Source organism: Grus americana, chromosome 8, assembly GCF_028858705.1.
Source record: "Grus americana isolate bGruAme1 chromosome 8, bGruAme1.mat, whole genome shotgun sequence".
NCBI lineage: Eukaryota > Metazoa > Chordata > Aves > Gruiformes > Gruidae > Grus > Grus americana.
The window spans coordinates 4,060,627-4,080,988 of record NC_072859.1 but is presented as its reverse complement, the minus strand read 5'-3'; the positions used below and the strand labels follow the sequence as shown (position 1 = coordinate 4,080,988).

The window sequence follows — 20,362 nt, the reverse complement described above, 5'->3', positions numbered from 1 at the left end:
ATACAACTTATGATGTTCTAAGACTTTTTTTTTTAATTAAAAAAAAAAAAAAAGAAAAAGCTCCTACCCAAAGTTGCGACTCAAGTAAGCTCCTAAACCTGTGCTGAGGGAATGGAGTAAGGAAATGGTTTTTTTGCAAGCTCTGAGCCTCCAGTGGGGACGTCCGGAAGTGCCTGTGCTGGATGGGGAGACGTGATCAAAGAAGGGGATGGATCACACCAGGTTTTACAGGAGAGGTGACACATTGCTTTTCCTCCCCGTAGCCCAGCTCCTCTCTCGCCTGTGTTTTTTCAGCTGCCTGTTCTTGGCCGGAGGTTTCTGAAGCTCTCGTGCTCCTGAGCACAGCCTGCTTTCTCAGCTGCCCTCCCAACTCGGGTTTCCAGGGGCTAACCTGGGTGATAGGGTGCGATATCAGATAGGATATCACATAGAGCTCTCGGATCCAACCATGCCAATGCAAACATTCGGGAACTGTGGCCTTCACCAAAAATTCTGTTTTCTCCTCCTTGATCCTGAGAAGTAACCCTGCTAAGCAGGAGGGAGCAGTCAGCAGTGTAATTTTGGGAACGCGGGTTGCGGTGTGCATCCCTTTTGCTCCTACTTGTGCCATTTACATAGGACGTGGTGGAAAATGCCCTGACTGCGTGAAGAAAATTCACAGTAGAAATACTGAACCCTGTACAATTGTTCACAAAAGCCAGGAGTGAAATGAACCACTTTGTTAGCTTTTATCATTAATTTTAACTGATGGTTTTTAGCTAGCTTGTAGCTGTGGGTTCAGCCGTGGAGGAGGCAGCCGTGCGCGGGAGCAGGTGCCCCTGCTGGGATTACTCCTTGCCGGCCTGGATGAGCCACCTCCCGTGGTTTTGAGCAGCGGTCTCTGCACTTAACTCTATCATTTAAGTGTTACCAGGTTAGTGAAGAAAGATTTCTTCTCTCTCTAGCTCATCTCCAAAAAAAGGAGGCCCCTTTAAATTGTTTCATGCTTTAATTGCACAGAAACAGCAGAGGTGCATATGGCAAATGCTTCCTTGCTGACACATTAGCAGCAGGTCCCCGGCATCTCACCCCCTTGGCTTCTGCATAGCTGACTTGTTTTGTTTTAATTTCAACCTAAGTGGCACACGAAGTAGCTCCTGCCACAGTTCTTTGGATGAAAAACGCCTGGGAAGCGACCCGGGGTGGGCAGATCGTGGGCTCTGTATTGCTGCAGAGGCATCCAGCAGCCCCCCTCCAGCTTGCAGCTGGTCCCTTCTTCCTCTGCGGTGATGAATTTGGCCAAACTTGCTGCTTTGCCAAACTTCCCGGGGAGCAAGGAAAGGTCTCCAGGTGACTGCTGGAAGCGCTCAGTGTAACTGAAGAGCATATGTTCAAGGCAGATAATACAGAACAGGCTAGAAGGACCAAAAGGGTTTTCCCAAAGTGAGGGGAGATAACCCCATGCTGCTATGGGGCACCATGTTTGGAGGCGATCGTTTTGGGGGATAGATGAATTGCTGCTATATTTGTGGCCGTCATTCATTGATGGAGCTGGAGATGGGGGGAGCTGATAGGGTCTGTCACTTTGTTTGTGTACATTTTTAAGGGTTTTCTAGGGAACACCCAGTCAACTGATGGGAGGCTTTTTATTGTAGAGCTGTTAGGATAAATCAGTGGGTCTAAAGGGGGATGACACCCTGAAAATGTACTGATAACTGCATTAGGAATCCTTGTGCTTAAAAAAAACCCCTGCACGCAAGTCCATGGGAACTATTTTTTCACTTTGTCTGAAACAAGACTGTACAGAAGTATCAAAGTTGCCGTTATCCATTAGTGGCAAGATTTGTCTGATGATGGACTTGAGGAGGTGCTTCAGCACAGATGAACGTTTGCCAGCTGGTTTGGAAGGACTTCACGTGATGGGAGATACCAGACAGGACTACAGAACCCCCAGGTTCAAGTCTCCTTTCCTGTATATCTAAGCATCATCTCCAGCACTTCCCGTAATGGGTAGGGTGCTCAAGCACCTCTACAGTATAAAGAAAACCAACAATAAGCTCTGTTTAATTTTATTTCTGTCTTCATGGTTTAAGAGCAAGATATGGTTTCCTGAGCACGATACAGTAAAAGGCCCTGAGGTACAGGAGCGGTGATTTATACAATGTTTTGTACAGGTCTGGGCATCATCTCCCTTTTGCAAACTCACTCCCCTTGCATCTTTAAAATATTTTTAGTAAAGCGAAGCAACCCACTACCCCTCGCCCATCAACCCCGTCATTTAGAATTAGATTAAAATACAGTGATGTAGTAGCTGTAATCACACCATCGACAAAACCATTTGCTTTGGAGGAAAACCTTGAGATAATTACCACGCTGTGAAAAGGCAGCTTTGCCCTCCTCAATTCGTCCTGCCCTCTTCCCACCAGTGATGGGGGGTGCCCCTCCAGATGTAAACACTGACTTTGGCCTAGAGCTGAAGTCTTTTTTGGACTGCCTCTTTCCCCAAAAAACAGTGGCTCAACAAGTCTCTCCTAAAAATGCGAAGCACATACTTCTGTATATCAACAGTAAAAGCATCAAGTATCTAATACCACACATTGGTGGGATGAGACTTGGACTTTTTAGACTTGGAAGTCTAATCTTTATTCTTTGTTCTTCCAGACTTTTATTTCCTTCCCAAACTACTTCTTAGTCTCTCTCGTGTGCCACCATGATGGTAGAAATCACCACACAGAGCTGGGTCTGCTAGATGTTTCCAGCTGTGCGAGATGCAACCTCTCCAGTCCATGTGGTGATGATGAGCATCTTTCAAAACTCAGTAAAAGCACCTTCAGCATCATCTTATCACAAGTCTGGCACAGCAGATCTTTTTCCTCCCCTGTAGACTCCCAGATAGCTGGGGTGCATGCAGGAGTCTCCATCCTTGCTCTTCAGCCCATCTGACCTCAGCGCCGTACACCCAAGGTGGTGGTGGTGGCAGCACAAAGTGATGGTGAAAAAGCAGAGATGAATTCTTCCTTTGTGTGCAAGGAGAGAAACCCAACGGTATTGCCAACCCGTGCTCTTGTAAAGTGTCGTCTGCCTTCAATATTTTGTCTATTAGTTCTTCTAGAAAGAGGGGGGGGGAAAAAAAAAGATGCTAGAACTGCGTTCTGTAATGGTGGTGGTAACCTTCCTATCACTACTTCTAAAGTATTTGAGGTTTAAAAAAAAAAAACCCAAACAAAAAAAACCCCAAACCAGAATAAAATTTAATTAATTTTCTTTGGAAACAGCAAAACTGGTAGGTCCTGTGACTGACGTACCTTGCTTCTGAGTTGCTGGGTTTTTTACGCTGGTGTTACTTTAACTCCACGCTGGGTGAATGAAGAGGAAGATTGCAATGCGATTCCCCTTCTCTTCCTCATTGGCATTTTACAAATCTCCCAGGGAGTCTCTTCCCGGGACTCACTGGTGCTGTTTCTCCTGAGCAAGGAGAAAATGCTCCCTAGAAGCACGGTGTTGCCGTTGAGAGCTATTCTATTTGGAAATCACTCGTTGCTTTAATACATCAAAAAAACATGCTGTGGGTCAGCAGAAATGCTGATTGCAAACAAAAGAAAAGAAAAGAAGAGGCTAATTTTGCTGAAAAAAAAGGGTAAGAGAAGCCTCAGTGAGGCAAAATCTGTCCTGTAAGAGAATGAATGACCTGATGATACGAATTAGTGGCATTAATTCAAACCAGGCCCTCCCTGCTGGGAAAAAAACTAGGTAGCCGAGCTTCTGTGGTTTTTCCATCGGGTCTTTTTAGCTGTCAAATTGCAGTATTCTTGTTTGCTCTTTGAAAAGTGAAGGCTTGAAATATGATTTCTGCCGAGCACGGCTTCCCGAGAGAGGATACGTGCAAATGGCAGTTCCACCATCCGACTGGGTAACTGGGCTGGTTTCGTATGTCAGTGGTATTTTTAGTGCAGCTTGAGTAAAATGCTGTAAAACCGTGGTGTGCTTTCTCCGCGTTTCCTTGTGCGGTATTGATTTTATCACACCGCACTCATTCCTTTCCCTCTCAGCAAGATTACTGCTGCGTTCACCCAGCTGGCCGGAACGGCGTGTTTCCAATAGGATGCTGAACTGCGGTAATAAACACCGAAATTTTGCAAACGATTGATAGAAGGGGAGAAAATGCTGAATTTAACGGCCGTTAGTATCAACAGGCGGAAGGGAGCGTCTTCTGCCGATGGGCTCAAAGGAACAGAGCATCACCTCTCACTTCGACTTCTTTTCCCCCCCCCCCCCTTTCTGCCACTGCAAGGTATTTCTCCAGCATGTTTGCAGCTCTGGTTCTGCTGTAACCTTGCCCTGTTCATTTAGCAAGTCAGTGGGTTAATTTTCAATATAACAGGCCTATTTCTTATAGGAAATAAGTGTAATTAATGGCGGTAAGTTAAATCCTTGGGTTCTGTCTGGACTAGGTTGTATTATAGGAAAAGCCCGTGTGGTTTTTCTTTGTAGCTTAGAGTTTTTTCATGGTTGCATGAAGCTCATTGCTTTGATCTCTTGAGCTTTGTGAAATTTTAACCTGATTTCCTGTGTGGTCAACACGGAAGGAAACTTTTAGATGTATCTGCAGCCTGAAGAAGATGAAAGATTGGTTATCTCAATGCAATAAAGATGAAAACAAATACACCTGTGGTAACAAAAGAATTAACATTCATTTGTTGTAAAACACTGGAGAGCCTCCATTCACTATTCAGTGTTTGGTTTTTGGCCGTGGAAGCAAAATATGTTTTGTCAAGGATGCAGCCTTGGATGCGACCGTCAGATAGAAGGGCTGAGGGATGACGAGTGGATTAACGAAGTGTTGAAAGGGCTGGGAAAAGAAGCAGCACAACGTAGATACACCTCAAAAAAAAAATTCAACAGGAATTGCTTAAGGTTTCCAACAGCAATCTTTATTCTAAGAATTAAGCTCCCCTTTTTTTTAGCTCAGAAGAAACTTGGGGTGTGAAGTGCAGCATCTGAGAGCGTCTATAGTCTTCTCTCGACCCGCGCGTAAGATGTTAATCTTCAACCTGCCGCATTTAATTTGAGGGTGGTGTAGACACTTTTGATCTGCCCGAGAGATTTTTCTCACTAGTGTTTTACAGATTGGAGCTTGTAAATTGCCTCTCAAATCTTGATAATTAATGATGGTGGGTGGTGAACATGAGCTGCAAATGGTTTGAGGTTTTCTTCTTCCTTTTATTTTTGGCTTCTAAAAATCAGTATGCCCCCAAAATGCTCAGGAAGACAAAAGGGAAAATTACATTTGTGGAAGAGTGGGGGAGGAGGCGGAACGGATGCGTTATTCTGCTGCCATTCAAAGTACTGCGTTTCGCATCCTCAGAACCCTCTGCAGCATCCCACCGAGTGAGGACCAGCACCTCGTTTCTGAGCGATACCCAAACCTCGTCGCTGTGGGCTTCGGTACTCGGGCGAGAGAGGTTTCCCCGAGGCGAGGGGCAGCTGGAGAGCATCACGGTGTTGTGTATCTCGCATTTCATCTCTTGGAAAATTAATGCTGCTTTTCTCTCTCTCTCTCTCTCTTTTTTTTTTTTTTTTTTTTTTTTAAATTTTGTTTTGTTTTAAATCCTCTGCTAATTCTGGGTTGTGTTAGTTATCCATGTCGCACTCTCGCTGTTTACAGTAGTCCAAAAAGCGTGCCTGGAAGTGTGTGTTGGGCTTAACCTCCGAGGTCACTTTGGAGTAGCTTTCTCAGCCCAATTTATTGGCACCAGGAGAAATTGCCTCCATAATCCAAGTATTAGTCGTGTAGATTTTTTTTCAGGTACTGCTGTGATTGCTGTTCTTTAATGTAAACGGTAAAACTTCCAGTTCTTGTATTCCCGTTTGTTTCCTTTAATCACAGCGTGCCTTCGAACGTGACCATATTTTTAGCGAGGTTGGTGTGTGCTCCCAAGATACTGCAGGAGAGATTCGACTGTGGATATTTTTTCCTTCCCTCCCCCAAAGCTTTATCCTTCTGCATTCACCTTCTCCCGATTTGCTTCGACAGCTCGCCGGTCCTGGGTGACGGAACTAATTAACAATACTAATCAACAATTAAGTATTTTGCAATTTGTTTTGCTGCGTGTTGGCTGCGTATAAGGCTTCACAAAAAATCCCCTCCCAAAACCCAACCCACTGCTATGTTATGAAATGCCTTTGGGTTTTTATTACTAAGCAGCAGTTTCCCGTTTGTAAACGGTCCCTGCTTGAGAGACAGAAAAAGGAGGAGGAAAAATAGTTGAATATGGCAAGAGCACAATTCATTCGACAGGTACTGGTGTGAGCGCGGTCCGGCTGTTCTGTGGCAGATGCTGGGTTTGTGGCGTGCAGTGATTCCCCCCACGTACAGCCTGTTAGCGGTCCCACCTACACTCCTCCTTGGCTTTTCGGGGTTACGTCGGGTCTCCCCTTGCGCTTTGCCCCGTAGCTGGCCACTTCCTTTGCCCTGGGATAATGTAACTGGCTATATTTTAAATCGGAAATCAAAGTTACTGTTTTCAGGCTCCGCTTACCTTGAGGCTCCTGCTTTTATCTGAAACTTGAAACAGGATCACTGTGATGAAAACCTTGAGCATTTTTACCCCCTCATTTGTTTCAGTGGATCTATTAAAAGCTATTGTCTTTAAGCAAATTTGCATCCTCTACAAAACTTAGTCCACATTTAATTTCCAGTCCAGTTAGCACTTCCCCTTCCCAATCTGCTACTTCTCCTCCGTCTCCCACACTCCCGAGCGAGTGCAGCGTGGCTGATGCTGGAAATCCTTACGGATCCTTGTTTCCCACCCCAACAGCGAGACGAAGACCTGTTACCTTAACGCAGGCTGTCCTGCTCTTTGGACACACGTGAAGAGGAATTGTCAGCTGTGACCCTCACTGTGTTGCAGAAACTTAAGAAAAACTAATATAGTTTACATAAAATGAGTATTTTGGTATTTACGACGCGTGGCGGTGTAATTAGGATGGCCTGCTCTGGATATTGACTGCTCGGATGTGCACAGAGGGATCTGGATTTTGTTTCTTGGCAGGGCTATAGCTTTGTCTATACATCTGACAAGCAGATAGATTAAAACGGTTTGAAGAATAGCCTTGGTGATTGCTTGAGGAAGCAGAAAGCTACCCTAGCTTTAATACTGACTTTTGCTGCAAAACCTAGGTTTTCTTTAAAAAAAAAAAAAAAAAAAAAAGGTAATGATACAGGGTTAAAAAATAGCTCCAGGGGTCTGCTTGCTCCCTTTCACTACCAGCATGAATGCTTGGTTTAAAATCCTGCGGTTTTGGGTGAGTAGCTAGCTGCAGCTAAGGGAGAAGAGGGATGGGGTAATTAGAAATTTATGCTCAAGTGTGTACGTATAGGAGGAAGGAAAAAAAGGAGAAGGCGTGTTGGGACTATACTGAACATAAAAATGCACATAGAGGTATGGTTGGAAGGTTCAGCTGTTTAGAACGGGGATGGAGCATATATATGTTGTCTGCTTTGAGTGAAACGCCCGTGTTTTGTGGAGAAGAGCACTTTTCTGTGCAGAGCAAGATGGACGGTGGAAGGTGGTCTGTGAGTAGATGCGAGAGGTGGTTCTGCATCCCCGGCCCTTCCCTTCGCGTGGTAAAAGCTGCCCGTCAGGGAACCTGCAGCTGCAGTGGCAGAAGCGGAATCGCTCTCAGCCTGGCTGGCCACATCCTCCTTTCTGTGACTTTGGGAATGGGCAGGGAAATCCCTCCGAGGGCGGCCGCGGAGCTCCCAGGGACCACGTCCCCATGTGTCGCAGTGCTGCCTTGGCACAGGGAAATTGAACCCCAAAGATTTTCTTGGGGGTTATACGTTGCTGGTGGGATGGATATCGCTGTATCCTAGGTAAGAGCGCCCATCTGCTGTTACGGACAAAATTCTTGTGGTCGGCATGGAATAAAATCAGCCACGTCCTTTTAAAATAAATGCTGAGAAGTAATGAGTTAAGAAACGGTGTCTAGGATCTTATGCTATAGCTGAACTAAACAACTCAGCAAACCGGGGTGGTTCTCAGTTTTCTCTAGCTCTTGTCCTCTTCCAAAAGGTTTGGTTGGTGGAAAGGCAAGCCAGGTCGTCTCACCAAACTTTGAAGTTGTTTTTGTTCAAGTGTAGAACCATTTAGTCATTAAACAGTTAATATTTTTAAATTTTTATTATTTTTGTTACATAAAATATTGCAGCTACAAATCAGTTTTTCCTTCTCCCTTTTGTTTTATGTGACATCTGGGTTGTTCGGGGTGTGTTATTCCATCTTAAAATGAGGATGGTTGCCTTTTTGAGCAGTGGAGGTTTTATGGATCTGGTAGAGTAATGAACACACAGAAAAAAAGATACTACAGCTGGCTATCGCCTTTCACATCTATTAACATAAGATCTTGAATTGATGTAGTGGGGGTTATTTTGTCTGAACACTTGCAATTAGCAGCTCTTAATCACCAAAACACTTTGTAAGAAATCTGGCTCGATGGGTAGATCTGTAAAAGGAGCAGGAGGAGCAGATATTGATGGTTTCTTATCTTCTTTCCAAAAAAAGCTGGCTGGGTGGGAAACGTAGCTCTGTGTGTGTTGCTTTCTTCAAGCCGCGGATTAAAGAATAGGGCTGGAGGAGACTTTGGGTTCCTGTCCCAAGGGAAGATTGGTCTCCCTTTATGATGATCTCCCTGTATCAGATGTTTATTGAATATGGTTTTAACAGTCCAAGACAATGGAGACAGCCTGTGCCCTTGCACTTCCCTTCACAAACCCCATCATTTGTCATCTTGAAGCTCAGCATTTAGAGGTTACCTTTTCTCAATATTTTTCTCTCTCTTTTGCCATCTTTAGGTAAAAGTGTCTTGATGACCACGCGGGAAGGTGGATTATTTTTCAAACAATGAGCGTGCGTCTCTAGACATGATTTGTGGTTCGGTCCAGCTGGAGCTGTCTGAATGAAGCTATGGGCTGTGCCTCCGCCAAGCATGTTTCTACTGTTCAAAACGAAGAGGAAACTCAGAAGGGGAAAAACTACCAGAACGGAGATGTGTTTGGTGGTAAGTGTTGCAGGATTTCATCTTTCTCCAACATCAGAAATGTTTAGGAAGGTATATTTGGGAGCCTTAACCTTTCACAAAATATAAAGGGAAATGCATGTTACAGTAAATCACGATGGTAGTGCAGTTGGCCCCTCCAAGGGACAGTACCATGACAGCTGAAACAGAGGTTGGGGTGAAATCCTTAGTGGAAAATTAACATTCGAAGTGCTGTACAGTACTGCACTGTCTTTAACTCTGCGCATCCTGGAGTAGTTCAAAGACAATGAGTTGCACAACCCCTTCATATTTATGTATTTATCTCTGTTATGTATTTGTCATTAGGCACCAGTATAGTTGACTCATTTCCTAAAAATAAAAATCTCTTCAGTAAGAAAAGTAATTCTTTAATATTATTATCCTGTAAAGCAATAAAACGTTAGTTCTGAAATCCACAGCAAGCAGGGTTGAAGGCATACTGAGACGAGAAATAACCTTCTGGGAGGGATTCAGCGGTACTGGGAAGCTCTGAATGTGGAATGAAAGCATCTGTTACGCTGTATGGGAAGACTGGTCTATGATCCAGGTCTTATCAACAGACACTTGCGCATCAGGAAAGAGAAAGTGGTATGAGATAAAACGTATAGTCAGCTTCATGATGCCCCCCCGGATTCTGTTAGTTTATGCGAAGTGTTTTTTAGATAATGGTCTAAATAAAAATTCTTTTTTTTTTTTTTTTTAATGTTAGGGATTATCTGCAAGGTAGTTCAGAAATGAGATTTCTAGATCTGCCCAGATACCCATCTGAAAGTTAAACCAGCTGTAAATAAGCTAACTTGGTTCTGTTATTCTTAAATTAGGTGCATTGCTGCTGCGTACTCCTAACTTCTCTGGTGGTTTTTATAGCAGTTGTTTGTGTTAGAAGTGGGAATGACACATCTAGCAGCAAAAAATATCTCCCCTTAATTTCAAAAGCAATGATATTTCACTTTTTCATCCTTTCTGGGGACTAGCTTGCTCCCGACAGTGGATCCCAAAGTAAGAATACCTAGAGGCGTAACCTGAAGAGAAAGTAGCTGCTCAGCAAACTTCAAGCCTAAATGATGGGTTATTTTCCCGTGCGTGCCCTTCACTAACCCGAGAGATGCTGGTTTTGGAATTGCGAGTTCAGTATGTTGCTTTTATTTAAAACAGGCTTTAAGCGCTGTCACGAACAAAAAGCTCTATTAGTTTCTCAAAGGAATTTGAGTTTATATTTTAGCTGATGTTTAGGGAGGGAGCAATTTTGGCAATATGTGTCTTTGCCTTTTTTGTTTTGTTGTTTGTTTGTTTAAACTGCATGCTGTGGGCGAAAGATCATAATTTTAATGACAAGAAACCTGGAGTAACTTGTGGAGGCAGAGGATCGAGAAGTCTGAAGGGATTTTAAAGGGCTGTCACTTCATAGAGCTGGACTGGTGTCAGTGGTTTCATTTAGCTATTCTGGGACCCATTTGGGGGCTGTTAAACGTTCCCTGTTTTACAGAAACCTATCAATAGCAGAAACACTACCTGCTGTTAACCGTTTTCTGGCATGTGCTTTAGTTTAGGTACGCAGTTTGTCATTGCTAAAGATCCCATTCTGTGACTGAGCCTCTTTTAGCAAAGAGTTGGACTCTGTGACTTAGCAACTTGTTGAATGGTAACCAGACTGAGCACAAAAGCCATGTTTTTCCCTTGCTGCTGAGGGACAGCCTCCAGATCAGGAATTGGGTGTACGAGAAAGGTGAGCTGCAGTGTACCTGGCTTTACTGCTCTCCTTTTGGGACTTACAGATGAACAGCAGGATGCTTAGATGCCCAGAAGCAGGAAGCCACTTGCTTCACACGTCCAGTGTCTTGTGTAGTTCCTGAACACAATTTTTCAATATAAAAAAGAGAAGCAAGAAAAATACACCTTAATATCACCCTTATTGTCCTTCTTAACAATCTTTTGGACTTACCAGATGCCTAGAGTTCGTTCATAGGAGACTGAACCCTTCTTCCACGTTGGAAATCGTAGTGGCGATTGCATTGTTTGTTATGAGTTCGATCTGAAAGCTCAGAGTATTCTTTCTGCCCGCTTCATTTTCGATTAAACTTTCACATTGTTAGTCCCAAATTAATTCCAGGTAACATATTCTGCAGAGTAATTCCTTAAGTCATCAAGGAGGAAGTCAGTCGGTGCCACATCAGAGGGCTGTCATCATCAACTCCCTGCAAGGAGAGAGCATAGTCGTGCTAGATTTGAGCAGACGATCTCAGCCAGGATGACAAATCTTGGCAGAATAAATTCCCAGAGGTACAGGAGGATCCACGGAGTCGACAAAGGGTAAAAACACTGCAGCACTTCCAGCATGTGTTCCCCCATCCCGCTCCAGGTGCCAAGAGCTGCTGAATGTTTCCTTGCTTATTGCTGGGAAGGGACAGAAGTGTCTCGCCCAGCCAGTGGCCAAGAGCAGAGTATCTCTGCAGCCTGTTTTGATTGAAAATTAACTGCAGAATGAGTAGGCAGAGCAAGACCAAGGTGAGCAGCAGGGAAATGGGATGGTTCATGAGGAGCAAGAAGGTAATGGAAAGGGCGAGGTGATCGGTAAGAGAAGTAGTTTTGGAGAAGGAGGGAGCAAAGTAAAAGAAACAGAGATGACAGGTGGGGTTAGAAGGTGGCTGATGTAGTGATAACATCGCTAGCATCCTAAGAAAATTAGTATGCATAGATGATGAAGTTAATAAATGATGAACACTTGCAGTGTTCATATCTGGGGACCGGTCTGACATAAAGTGCCTATGCAGATGTAACAGGTACGAGATTCATAGTTGTAGTAGCCCAGATTGCCTTAGATGTTTCACAAGTGGAAGAAATTCTAAAGGATTTGGAACAGCAATGACAGAATTAAAGGAAAATACCTTGGTGCTGGTGTACCTTCCCTGGGCAACTGGTGTGATCTGAAAGACGTGGCTCACAGTGTCTAACACCTGTGATGAAAGCGGTACTCTTCTTCCTTGAACATCATCCCCAGACAAGTTGCAGGCAGGAGAAGTCAACAGTAAGGATTGTACTTTCCACCTTGCATTTGCATTTAATAGGTCATTTTGAGTGAGGTGAGGTATGAAAATACTTTATTTGGTCCTAGCTAGTTTTGCTCTTACCTTTGCCTTAGGCTGCTGGGTTTTTTGCCGTTCAGGGATTTTTTTTGTGTGGTTGAACACATTAGCCACGTAGCTGAAAAGCTTTTCACTTTCCCACCTACCACCTTTTTTGCACAGATAAGTGCAGTTGTTCATGTGATTTTCTATGAGCTCCATCTCTGGTGCTTTAGAGCTTCCCTGTTTTGCTCCACTGCTGTAACTGCAGCTCCACGAGTAGCAAGTGGAGCTACTGAGGAATGAACTAGGTGGTCATCGTTACCATTGCGCTTGGTTTTCAGCTGGGTGGTACAAACTGCCAGTGCCGGTCTACAGATGCCGTGGCTACTCTGTACCATCTCTGTTATGGTTGAGTAACGATGGAAGTTTCAGAGGGCAGAGAAGAAGGGGGCTAGTCATAGCCTGGGGTATAAGGTTCCACTTGTAAATGATGGAAAAAAGTTGTAACTAGACTGAGGGTGTTTGCTGTGGGGAGGAGAGAAGACCTGTCTGGTTGTTAAACATGGATTCTTGCTGTGAAAGAGGTCTGCTGTACAGGTAGTGGAGCCAGGGAAACATCCTTAGCTGTGTGAACTGCAGAAGGCATCCAGGTGGTCTCAGAGGTGTATAAACGGTCGTGTCTCCAAGGTTCTCATGTGGGGTAAGGTCACAGCACAGGACTTGATGAGTAAAGGAATGGTGGAAAGGACCTAAGGAATTCCTGTGCAGCTCCTTGCTGTCTGTGCCTTGGGTAACAATTCTCTGTTCACGTTGCCAAAGTTGCCAGAAGAGCATCGTTCTGGCATTGCCAGCTTTGACTTCCTTTGCTATGAACACGCTTCTAGTCCTTTGGCACTTTTCCCTCTTCAGAGGAGGAGCAGGCAAGGAATCCACGCAGGAGTTACGAGCGCCAGCATGGCAGAGCTTTGCCCTCTGCCTTTTTGTTGTCACTCAGCTTGCATGCCACGAGCCTTGTACTTGCTTTGCAGTTCTCCATCCAAGCCCTCTGGAGGTGGCCTGTCTAGAAGACCACTTAATATTTCCAAAGCTTTCTTCAGGGGTTGTGGTGTTTGTCTTAGGGTTTATCCACCTTGCTTCAGAAGAAGAGGAGATAATTGCCAGGTTTACAATGTTTGGATATTTTATTTCTAATCAGTAGTTTTTGCTTGACTATAGATGTCACTTTGAATCCAGAGACCACTTTCTGAACTGCTCGGAGTGGTGCAGTTCTGCTTCTGTTCTTCCTCAGAGCCTCTAGATGCTTTTTTCTTCTTTCCCTGGTGGGCTTGGTTGAAGCCAAGTTTATTGACTATTTGAGAGAACATCGCTTCTGTGAGGGTGGGCTGGGGTTTTTTTTGACTTTTAAAAGTCACTGTGGGTTGAGATTGTGCTCCAGTGCCTTATTTCCTCCCCAGCTTTTAACCTTCTTTTCAATTGAGCAGGCACACTAAGCCAGGTGTTCACTGTGAATTTGAAACTGTAGTGTTTAAAACCAAGAAGGCCACCATGAAACCCATGAATTCTGTAAGAACAAATTCTGATTAACTGAAAACAAACCATAAAAATTTCCATCTTAGCCCAAACTGTAGAAGGCACACTGCATTTTGCTGTAATATATATTTAAATAATTGAGTTAGCAGGCCTATCAAAGGAGATGTTCTAGAGAAGATTGAATATAATATGATTATTATGTCTTGTTGGTCTCTAATGACTTTAAAATCCCTGTAATAAGGATAGTAATAATAAATCTTCATTTATTCATCATTCTACTTCAAAGCTGATTTCCAGGGCAATATATAAGAACTCTAATAATGTAAATACCAATGAAGAACAAAATGCCATGATAGAGCCTTGAGCATTGTTGATTTCAGCATATGTTTTAATAATATAATGCCTCTTATAGATTAATTTTATTTGTGCCTTTTTAAAAAATCGTGGGGTGTTCATTTGGGGAGGAGGTTACTGATGTAATTTTTTGTGTAAGAAAATGACTGGTAATGTGATTTCTTGTGGAAAAACCTGCTTTTAGAATCTGTTTATTAATCTGAGAGGCCAGATATTTATGTGGAGCTCTTAGATGCTTTCGGAAAGTGAGAGTAAACATGGCAGGTAAGAATCTTCCAGAAAAATGGGAATATCCGCGCTGCAATTGCCAGAGAGGATTTCTGTTATTAACAGCAGCTCCAGTTGCTAAACCAGTCTAAACAAAGCTGAACGCAAAGCACGTTAGGTTATAAACCAGTTTATCTCAGGACAACTGGGAGAATGCAAGAAAAGGAATTCTTTGGCATTGAGGTGTCATGATGAGATTGAAAACCTGATCGGTGCACGTAGTATCCGATTGCTTCACAAGCTCTGCTGCAGTCATCTTCACAGCCTTCCTGGTTCGTATGACCGACCCACCTTGGTTTAGAGATGGACAGCGTGGAGGAGATGTGTGAGGGACCTGATCTCAGATCACTTGCAGACGTGCATGCCCTTATCTCTGCTCTCCTCTTCCTCACTTGTTTTTTTTCAACACTTTTCTTCCGTGTTGATACTTCTTCCCAAATGTTTTGAAAATGCTGTAGTTCAAAAGCCAAGCAGGAAAGTTAGAGTACTTAACTACGGCAAGTATTGCCCTGTCCTGCGTGGTGGCAGTCGGTATGCAGTGTCGGGAAAGCAACAGCCCGTCTCGCAGGGAGGACTCTTCTCCCACCAAATCGAAGAGTTCAGCCACCCAAAACAAATACGCTGCTCTGTAGCCGCCGTACCATAACTGGAAGGAGATAGCTTTACTTGGCTTCTTGTTCGCAAATATCACACTTTGCTTTGAAGGCTCTTTCCTTGATTGACAGGCCTAGAAGTACATCTTACTTAAAACCAGACTCAGGTTGTTGCTCAGGATACTTTAAAATATCTGTGAGCCTGGCAGACTGTTCAGATGTCCTTAGTTAATAGGAAATCAGCTTCCTAAAACTGCTGCCTTCCTGTGCACAAAATTTTGCAGGTCATCTTCTGGCCATTTGGAGTTCTGAAGTTGAGAAGTTTTCACATAAAATTTGAAGTGGGAAAAATATATTAGAAGTGTTTTCAGTGAATACCGCCTTCCCCTTATCTCTTGCTTTCCCTCAACTGTCAGAAAAAAAATGCTAGAGTTGAGAACAAGAAATTCTTTCTTCTGAAAGACAGTGTGGCCATCCTCACTGAACTGAAACTGTCTGGAAAGCCGTAGTTTAAGGAATACAACTCATCGTGTTGGCCGTGAACGCATGCCGAGATCAGGAGGCCTTGCTGCGCTAGGCTTCACACGAACCCACAGCCCGCCTGGCCTGGCAGCATTTATTTTATTGACTCTGATCAGCTGGTTAGCACTCCAGCAGTGATTGCTCCAGCTCATGTGGCTGTCCTGACATGCTTCTGCAACGTCAGATCTTACTCGTTTTGGGGACAGGAGCGATTATGCAGAAGGGGACCGGCACCATGCAGTGTCCTAATACCATACTGGATATTTTGAGACAGTCACCCTTTTTTTGAAAAGACGTTTTCAAACGTGAGCAAGTATCTCTGGTACCACCACAGGCACTCATTCCACACGGTGATTAATCTGAGCTCCATGGAGGTGAGCGGCACCTGGCCACCCGCTCTCTGAAAACCTGGTCTCGGGGGGGCAGAACTTTAAATATCACTGGGAGTTTTAAAGGAGGAGATTTTCATTGCTTAAATTCAAATTCCAGCTGAGCTCCTGGGAGGTGCTCGCAATGTTCATGGTGTTCATGATTTCAGCAGCTCATGTTATAAAGTAGATCTTGCTTCAATGCTTGAAAGCTTAAGAAGAGCAGATGAGTGCGTTGCAGTGTAGGGCTGAAGGGCATGAGCATCTTCCAGAATTATATTGGACTCTTTTTTTCCCTCACTTTTTTTATTCAGTTGAAATTATTTTATTTTTTTAGTTTAACAACATCTTTGTTTTTATCCACCCTGTTCCAACCCAATTTGGTGATAGCCTGCTTTCTTATCTAAGTAAATGTGGGTCAGGACTAAACATGGGTTTCAGGAAGTGAGAGAGAAGAATAGAACCAAAAAAACCTTTGGTGTTATGTTCATGTGGGAAATGTAATAAAATTGCGTTTGTTATCTAGGTTTATGGTGTATTTGTGTAGCTCTGAGAACACCCTTGGTAAGTCAATAATTTACTATTTTATTCTCATTAAGGACTCAACGGGGTTGCAAAAAAAAAAAAAATCAAACCCAAATCTCACCTTCAGGTTGTGTCTGGAGACGTATTAGTGATGAATGTGTGCAAAGAGTGTTTTCCACAGGAATTCAAACTCACTGTTTTCACCTTTTGTGAGTAGAAGTGGCTCATCTTTATAGCTCTCTTGGAAAAGGTACTGGTTTTGCAAAGTAAAGAAGCAGCTGATCTGGGCTATGGGTTTGCTCAAAGAGTAGTAGAAAAACAAGCTCTTCACTCTACTCCAGCAAGTAAATATAGAAATACATAAAGACTATAAAAAGAGCCTTTTGTAGAAGGTGTAAAGGACCAGCATCTCTCTTGGAGCAGGGTTGCCCCATGAGGTGGGATGAGCTGGGGCTGAGGGTGACCTCGTTGCCCGCAGTGCCCTCACTGGTGGGATGCAGTCCCACGGGGCCTGAACGCGGGCCAGAGTTGGGTGACAGGGCCTTTTGGCACGGCAGTGAACCCGGTCCAGGGTCCATCCAGGGACTGCAATGAGGAGCAGCAAGAGATGAGGCTGGAGACAGGGCTGGGGACAAGCTAGAGCTTGCTGGAGGGGTCCATCCTGGAGATGAGGTACCTACAATGTGAGGTTGAGGTCCCTCCAGGAGATGGAACCAGAGACAAGCAGACCTGCTCTGGCAAGGAGCTCCTGGATCTGTGGGCAGAAGGTACAAGTGAGGGTTTCGGGAGGCAGGTCATGGCCTCTTGGTGCACTCAGGGCCCTGGCAGCATCTAGTCATTAATCATGAGCTTTATGTAATGATTGTGATTGATCTAGCTCTCCCTCTCCCTACTCCTCCCCCTTTTGTTTTTACTTGCAAGTGGAGCAATTCTGGTCTAGCGGTCCTTGGAGATGCGATCCAAGTCAATGGAAAGGTGTCTGTAGGCTCCAAGAAGATACCTTGCCACAAGATTGGTTTTCAGCATCTAGTTTCACTGACCCAGCGGTGAAGAAAACTAGTTCAGAAGGGATGGTAGAGTAGCTCTTTCTTTAAATACCTGAGTGTTGGAAAATTGCTTAGTTGTAAATTGTTTCAGTGAAGTTGAGCAACAGTGGCTGAAGACATTCCTTGGCCAGGTGTAGTAGTCCCTGTGCAACCCAGTGCTGGTGATAGCAGTGGGGTTCCCATTCAGGGAGAGTTAAAGAGCTTGTCCCCACCCTGCAGTGCTGTATGATGAATAACTTCTGTTTTGATAGTGCTCCAGAGTCCATCAGGACTGGGCATGACCAAGCCAGCAATTGTCTGAACGCGGATAAAGATGTGTCATACTTCCCTGTCGCTATCTTCGTATCTCACGCAGCAGTTGCCACCTCTTTCATACCATTGACCTTGCGGCTACAGAAGCTTTTTGTTTGTTTTAAGTCATAGTACAAAAAAAGGAGAAGAAAATGCTGACCCTCAGAAGCTGATCGCATCCACCACCGGTGAGCAAGCCTGTGCTAGGGAGCAGATCGACCGAGCAGATGCACGGAAACAAATCGCTTGTCTTTACGTGCTGGAGGAGGGTTCTCGGTCACGGGCAGGGTGAGGGTTTGCACTGCTGCGCCCTCAGCCACATCGCAGGGTGCTTCGGGGAGGCACGGCATTTATATCAATCGAGCGGCTTGTTTACCAGATAAAGCCTTCCCGTTCTTAGTCATGACTTCTCCTGGCAGGAAGCAAAAAACGAGCAATAAAGAAAAATGGTGCATATTTGGAGTTCTGTCTCCTATTATTTCAGTTCTTTCCTTTGAAAAAATTCAGAAGGACCCTGAATGAGATTACTTTCCCAAATGGATAGCAGATCTTTGCCATATAAATGCTGCTGAAGTTTTCCTACCTGTAAGCAGAGAATGATTGATTAAATTTAACAAAACAAATTCTTATTTTTCTGTTGCTGCTGTTTGAGATTATTGTATCAAATGACTAAGCCGATATAGGAGCGTGCGGCCCTTAGCTTCAAAAATAAGCCCTGTAGCTTAAACAACGTTTGCTATTGAGCCAGAAGATGCAAAGTACCCTTCTTCTTTGCAGCCCTGTATATGGTTTGGTATCAAACATTTAACTTCACATTTATCTTAGCTTTGGAACAGTTGTAAATGTGTGCGGATAGTTTTGCAATAGGAAAAGTGAGGAAAGAGGGTGTGACTGCTGCATTATTTTTTCTGGAACCATAATTTTGTAAATTTTTCTCTCGTGAAGGAATGAATTTGCAATTCCTTGACACCTTAAAAAGAGTTGGACTTGGAGCAGGTGTCACTAAATGAACTCAGCCTTCAGACTCTGTAGTTATCTTCTTCCGGCTGTTAATCATCTTGCAATGTTTACAACCCCTTGTCATGGTATTAGATGAGGGAATTATTCTGCAGCGTCATTCTCCGTAGCGTAGATGCAGTGTGTTTATACAGACCTCCTCTGGTACAGCCACAGTTTGTTATCTGCTCTGCAGCGATGCTTGGGTTTCCAGCCCGACGTCTGCTGGCTTTGGCACGATCCGCACGCGATCAGACTCGGCGCCTTTAGCGGGGATTTCTAGTAGAAAGAGAGGCGAACCAAGGTGGAGAAACAGTTGTTATCCCCGTTTTAGGGGGAGAAATTAATCACAGGCAGGTCGTAACTTCCCCGCTCCTTAATTTAATCTGAGCTTTCACCTTTCGCAGCACCCCGAGGAGACGGACCAGCGGATGGGGAAGCTCTGCGAGCAGCCTTGAGTCTCTGCAAGCCGTTGATACGTGGACAGAGTTAACTTGGTTTTATTCTTGGGAATGACCCTTCCCACAAGCTGTTTAGCTTGATGAAGAGTAGAGTCAAAGTTGAATACAAATAAAGTGCGTGGAGTATGCGTTTCACAATTGCATTAGTGTACTATAAATAGGGCGTACATCCGCCTTTGGTATTTGCTAGAAAGAAGCCAGGATGTATTTTCTGGCAGCCTTGGCGCTGAAGGAAATCCATTTATTTTATGGTACAAACTTTAATTTTTACTTAATCTTTTAAAGACACAGTCCTTGGTGTTCATTGCCTACCTGTAGGTGCAAACGAGGCAAAAATCACGGTAAAAATGTCGCTGTACTTTCAGTTACTGCAGTGTTCTTTTTGCCGTTTTCCAAGTGTTGTAGTACTTGGCCACAAAGTGGGGGGAAAAAAAACCCAACCAAAAGCTGAAATTTGGCCAAGAAAACCTGAGTCTGGGCGATAATTTCCTGATAACCCAGGTAAGCCTCAGGCCTCGTGAAGCTGCGTGGCTGCGTATTCATTTCGGCAACACAAGGCCCTGATATTATAATAGGAGTATCTACTAATGGAAATACCCGTTAAATACAAGGACAAGATACCTGAGCAGTCAGTGTTTGCGTACCCTCGCATACGCAGCCGAAGGTGCCTTCACAGGTTCGTTGCTATGAAACTTGGATTTCTAAAAAGCTGCCGAAACGCTTCGCTGTCCTCTGACTACGGCGAAACATCCGTTTGTTAACATGGAAGGTGTTTTTCCATTAGGTGCTTCTCCAAAACACCGCACCGTCGTGGGTATTTCAAATAAATCCTAAAACCCAGCGGTTGTATTTTGTCCCGGTCCGAGGCCTAAGACTGATGATACTCTGTCTCGAGCTTGCATCAAAAAAAAAAATTGGGAAAAAATTGCAAATGTTACGATTGCTGCCTCGGGGGCTTATAAAAAACAAAGCCTGGCTCCGGGTGTAAGCGTGCCCTGCCATGCGTCTTTTCTTCTTATCCATATTGGGGGGGCTCTGGCAAAAAGGATCAGGTTTAGGGTGCTCTTAAATGATATATTTCCTTTCTGCTTTTGTAACGGGAGCGCTGCGAGGGGCTGTTCAGGCGAGAGGCGCGGAGCACTTCATGTTCCGCGGTACTGGGAAATAGCACGAAGCCGCCTTTGTTTCGGGATTTATGGTTTCAGGAATGATCTTGGCCTATTCAAAGGGAAAAAGGGGAACGTAGGGTGGTGGGTTTTTCTTCATGGAAGTCTCCTAAGTGGAATT

At 44.2% G+C, this 20,362-nt stretch overlaps 1 protein-coding gene across 2 annotated transcripts in view; it reads left to right on the top strand.

Moving 5' to 3' along the window:
• Nucleotides 1-20,362, top strand: part of C8H1orf21 (chromosome 8 C1orf21 homolog) — a 118,467-nt gene that overhangs the window by 40,070 nt on the left and 58,035 nt on the right. For both annotated transcript variants that reach the window (XM_054832963.1, XM_054832964.1), the window contains exon 2: nt 8,834-9,039. In XM_054832963.1, coding sequence (XP_054688938.1) covers nt 8,946-9,039 — 94 coding nt within the window. In that variant the 5' untranslated portion in view covers nt 8,834-8,945. The remainder of the gene's footprint in view (nt 1-8,833; nt 9,040-20,362) is intronic.